The sequence below is a fragment of the Gracilinanus agilis genome, unplaced genomic scaffold, assembly GCF_016433145.1.
Source record: "Gracilinanus agilis isolate LMUSP501 unplaced genomic scaffold, AgileGrace unplaced_scaffold614, whole genome shotgun sequence".
NCBI lineage: Eukaryota > Metazoa > Chordata > Mammalia > Didelphimorphia > Didelphidae > Gracilinanus > Gracilinanus agilis.
Window position 1 is genome coordinate 1 of NW_025396676.1, and position 5,275 is coordinate 5,275.

The 5,275-nt window shown below is 45.4% G+C and overlaps 1 protein-coding gene across 1 annotated transcript; it reads right to left on the minus strand.

The window, feature by feature from the left end:
• Nucleotides 1-83: 83 nt before the first annotated feature.
• LOC123256588 (kelch-like protein 13) lies at nucleotides 84-5,222 on the minus strand. Its single transcript, XM_044685174.1, has 2 exons — nucleotides 5,111-5,222; nucleotides 84-1,028 (listed from the first exon to the last, which is right to left on the minus strand). Exons 1-2 carry the CDS (start codon nucleotides 5,196-5,198, stop codon nucleotides 541-543), a joined length of 576 nt encoding a protein of 191 aa, XP_044541109.1. The 5' UTR covers nucleotides 5,199-5,222; the 3' UTR covers nucleotides 84-540.
• Nucleotides 5,223-5,275: the final 53 nt, after the last annotated feature.

Below are 5,275 nucleotides of genomic sequence, written 5' to 3' on the forward strand. Positions count from 1 at the left end.
GAGAGAGAGAGAGAGAGAGAGAGAGAGATGGTTAAGGTACCTTACAAACAAAAGGAGGCAACATTTAAATGGCCTCCCTTACATTCAAAAAACCAGAAGCAAATACCTTTCCATCTTAAAGCACAGAAAACGTGGTTACAAATGAGCAACGACATCCCACTGCCAAGGTGACTGGTTGAGCTTCCTCCCAAAAGCTGAGCCACACTTCCCTCCCACCCCACCGATGGACAAAGTAGGGATCCACAGAAGCCAAACAGTTGAAAGACAACACCTTGCTTTTTCATTGGTTAAACATTTGGCTCTGATGAATACATGTTCAGGATGCTTTTGTTAACCACAGATAGACATTCTACAATAAACAAATATCACAAGTAACATCAATGCTGGCCTGGTTGTTTGCCAGTCATGGGACCAACTGTTGGAGGCTAGCCCTAACAGGGTACTACTAAAGAACAACAAAAGCAACAAGAAGGACAAGCATCCCCAGACCCAGACCCAGATCCAGAGAGGACAGCAGCCCACAAGCCCGCAGGGTGGCTTTTAAGGGGCTGATAGAGGCGACTCTCGAGAAGGGGACCCTGCGTTGTCTTCAGGAGGAAAAACAGTGAGAGTGCAAGCCCGGATACCACCAAGAGACTCAGGGAGATCAAAAACTTTGTGCCACTCATCCTTTTCTGGATCATATTTCTGGACTATCTCTACCATACAGCGGTTGTTCCAAGAGTACCCACCCACCACATAGATTTTATTTTCAAACACAGCAACCCCAACATCACTCTGCCCTCTTAACATAGCAGCAATTGGAGTCCACTGATCGAGTGCTGGTGAGTAGTATTCACAGCTGAGAACATCATCATAATCACTGGTTCCTCTAAAGTGGTTTCCACCAATCACGTAAAGCTTTTCTCCAACGGTGCACATGCAGTGCAGGCCTCTGACTGTGGTCATGGGAGCTTTCTGTGTCCACTTGTCTGTGTCTGGGTCAAAGCACATGAGCTCTTTTTGGAAAGTGTCATGAGTGATTCCTCCTGAAGAGTGAAAAAGAGAGGCATTGAGTGTGCAGGCTGTGCCTAGTGTGAACACTCACTCACATTCATTTCTGAATCACTCGAAGGCGCTTGCTTAGCAGGAAGCATCAGCATCATGGGAGACATCTGACTGGCAAGATAAGTCAGGCTGTGGGAGAGGTGAGGTGCCTCACTCAAGGGCACACATCTAGGAAGGATCTGTCCCCAAGGTGCTAGATAGACTTCAAGGCCAATGAGCTTTCTGCTGCTTGCACCACCCTGATAGAGAATGAGGCCAAACGCCACAGTAGAGACCCAAGTTGTGGCCTGGTTACTGGACCAGGAGAGTGTTTGAAAAGTGGTCCTAAAATGTGGACCTGACAAGAAATTTCCAGATCCACAAAGAGAAGAAATTAGTGTTTCATCTTGGGAAAGAAAAACGTTTGTCCCTTCCTGCACTTCCTTACCATAGCAGCTTCCAAGGTTCCCACAGAGGAGGCTGAGCTGCTTGGAAATGGACCTATGGTCAAACAGTGGAGGCCAGCAATGAAGACCTTTCTATCTTCATCTCTGAGTACTAGCTGTAGTGCAAGCAGGGGGCTAACTCTCCTTATCTTGGCCAACTTCCACAGTGGGTAACAGCTGCTCCCTCCCACTACTGCTCAGGAATAAGGAGGACCAAAGGAATTCCTACAGGGAAAGGGTTCTGAGCAATCTCAAAATATAGAGCCAGCCAGTGGGGAGCTTATGACCATGTCTGATGTTCTGAAGACTGGAGTAGTCCACAAGAAGCCAAGAAACACTTAGAAGAGAGATGTTTCTAGACAACCGTGAAATCTGTATCAAGAAGAAAGCTACAAGCGTGGCCATTTGGGTACATAAGGGAAACTGGTCTTTCAAGCTAGAGATGGAAGTTTCTATGATGTCCACTCAGCTCCCTGAAATTTCAAACACAATCATTCACAAAACATGGCCAACCCTAGGAATCTCTAAACATTGACAATTCCTAGGAAAACACAGGAATGTATGTGGTCACAAAACCTCAATTAACCAGACTCCATCTAACAAGAACTCTGTTTAGTATTATTTGTTTGGCATAGCTCTTGACCCCCTAAGGGGTGCTGACTAGGCTGCATGGCATTAGTGATTTAAAGGGTATGCTTAGGCTTTAGTCATGGAGACCTTGAAGGGGGCTGGCAGATGAGGGGTGAGATAGCTCAATGGGCTGAGGCTAACTGTTTGGTAAATTCAAACTCAATCAGTATGTTGTTGTTTCCCTGACCTTGGGTAGGTCCTGTGGGTAGGGCCCTAGAGAGCTCCACTTGTAGATGCTGAGTCCTGCAGGGTATTTGGTCATATTTTTTGTCATCTACCAAATGGATTCAACCTCTCTAGATCCCGACGAGCATGCATGGAACCTAAAGCAAGCCTCCAGTGAAGCATTCCCTTGCCCCCCTGGTCTTCACTGACAGAAGAGGCAAATATCAACAAAGGAAGCCACCATCAGGAACCTCACACCCACAGCCCCCTGCCAGAGGCACAATAATGGGAGAGGGCCGGACCATGTTTAGACCGACTCATCTCCTAGTCCTTTCCCATTTCCCTGCCTCTATGGTGACCGGTGGTGTACACAGAATGGTGAGCCCAAGGCCCTGTGGTCTATGGGAATAATATGGGCTCTGAATAACCCTGAGTTTCTAGGAACCCTTGGCATCCTGTGGTTCCCGAGCACTGCTGGCCTTTCTGGATGACTGGGGACGATTCCCTAGCAATCCTAATTGAGTATTCCAGGTGGCAACCCTAATCCTCTTAGGTGTGATCCTGTCTGAAGCAGCACATATCCATCATTCATGTACCTTTAGAGACATCTCATGTTCACTTATAATCTCTGCTGTGCCCAGCACAGTCCTCAAAATGCCCTGTGAATTCCAGAGGAACTCCCAGGGAAAAGAAGGCACTGTCCTGATGAGTTTCCCACTTCATTTAGAAAACTTTTCCACAAATACAAGGCTACAAGGTATGCTAAGGGCAATGCACATGTACAGAGGCCAAGAAGCATGCGCTTTGATCAGGTGGCCACAGCTCAGCCTGAAAGATGTCCCAGAGTTGTGCTTTGAGGGAGGTGGTGGCAGAAAAGGCAGCCAGGTTCACTATAGCTGAGCCTTCTGGCCCCAGCGCTACTATCTTGCTTGTATCTTTTGGTGCTCCTCACCCAGCCCTACAGTTTTCATTATACAGCCTAATCAGTGTTCCCAGAAAAATTCAAGTCCCGTATCACCCATTCCCAAACCAGCCAACAATCTCATTCCAAAAAAGCATGGCTAGGCTACATGTGGATGGCGCCCTCTTCTTTCTCCTATGGAGTTCCCTTGCTAACAATTCCGACCAGAGCATGTCTGTTACTGGAGGCAAAGGAGGGAAGGGCGTCAGTATTGTTCCATGCCTTACTCCTGCAGAATGGGCACGCAATTCCCAACAATGTACTTACTGGAACAAAACTGTCCAACCAATAAAACCACCCGAGGTCCTGGTTCAATAAGCTGATGCTAATGGAGTTGGAGCATTTGGAGCTCTCATAAGCACACCTATCTCAAGTCAACTTAGGACTAAACATCAGCTGAACAATCTTCAACCCATCAGAATAGAGAAAAAAGGGCCCTTCCCAGAGAGGTCAGAGGGGTAGCTTGGGTGACTAACACAATGCGTCACAAACAAATGGGGTGAAAACAAGCTGTTGCAGGCAATTGTACAACAAGTACCCCAGTGGGGACTCAGCAGAGGACTGTTTGTTTATAAGAGGATAAATGTAAGCAAAGCGAGCTGTGCACCCCTATTAAGTAGTTTAATCAAGCACTGACATAGGACTCTGTCATTATAATGCTGGTGTCAGACCAGCAAGGAACAACGAGGCTGCAACAGAGACAAGAAACGCCCATCTCTCTTGGGCCTCACAGAGGAAATCAACATTCCGCATGGCAACCCATGGACTAGAGGATTTCAGGCCTCAAGGAAGCATCGAAGCCATAGGTATCAAACTTGCCATATGGGTGAAGCAGAACCAGAAATAATTGGGAAATGGTTAATATAATATATAAAAATGCATTGCACTATAACTAATGGGAATTGGTGGTTTTCTAAGTCAATCTACTTTAATGTTTGCATATAAAACTCCTGATCTAAGCCAGTTTCCTCATTTTACAACTGTGGATGGCAAGTGACAGGTAGGAAGTAAGCAAAGGTAGGATTCCAGGCCAGGGCTTCTGCTTGCAGAACCTATGCTCTGTCACTGCGCTATAGTGCCTCTCCCATGACAATAGAGCTTGTCGGGGCCATTGCTAGAAACCTCTCAGCAGCCTCCATCCCCTGCACATCTTTCCTTTTCTCTCAGCTCTCTGTCTCTGTCTCTCTCTCTCTCTTTTTCCTTTTTCTCCTCTCCTTTGGAATGAGCAGGTGTTACACTGCTTCACTTGTGATAATGCTCAAGGCGAAAACTATCATCACTGGCCTCTGTTTCCACTTATTTAGCAGTCTATATTATTAAATAAGCTTTTCATGAAATGCTAACATTCTCCCCTGGTAGAGGGTATTTTAAATGGAGTCTAAATATTCCAATTTAATTTACATTGCTAGAGAGAGAAAATCTCCAGGGTCAACTCTTGATTATCCCTAGGTGAAATGTCTCCAATAAATTTTATTTCTGAATCCTTCAAAGTTCTCCTCTCTCATGGACTCTAATTTTTACTTATGCAAGTAAGAGTTTAGTTTGCTCCCATTTCAGAAGGAGCCTAGCCAGTAGATCCAGTAGATCAAAGAAATCACCTTTCTGGCCCAACAAAGGAAGGTATTCCTTACCCCATGGGTGATATATAGATACATACATACATATATATGTAAAATATGTCCGTCTGAGAGGATGCTGTCCGTTTTTGGTGAGCAGCAGTGAGCTGGGAAGATGAAGACTTTCAAAACTTTGAGGTTTCTTTTAAGTCCAATATTTAAAGCATGAAATAATTTGCATCCAGTGTTAGCAAATCATAGACAACTATATTCAAGGTAAAGATAAAAAACACCTTCCCAACACAGATGAGCACTGTTTACTTTACCTGAAATATACATCATCCCTCCATACACGGTACCAGCATGGCCATAGTGGGGCTCATTCATCTTGGCCACATAGCTCCATTCGTTCATCCTTGGGTTGTAACACTCCACTGTGGCTGGTGTAAAGAATACAAGAAGATCAAGTCATTTCTTCTGAAAATAAGTCT

What these genes read in the sequence shown, in the direction of transcription:
- LOC123256588 (XM_044685174.1), bottom strand. Translation starts at nt 5,198, where the DNA reads ATGAACGAATGGAGCTATGTGGCCAAGATGAATGAGCCCCACTATGGC. An exon ending in AGGGATGATGTATATTTCAG is followed by an intron (nt 1,029 to 5,110) that starts GTAAAGTAAACA and finishes TTCACTCTTCAG; the next exon opens with GAGGAATCACTCATGACACT.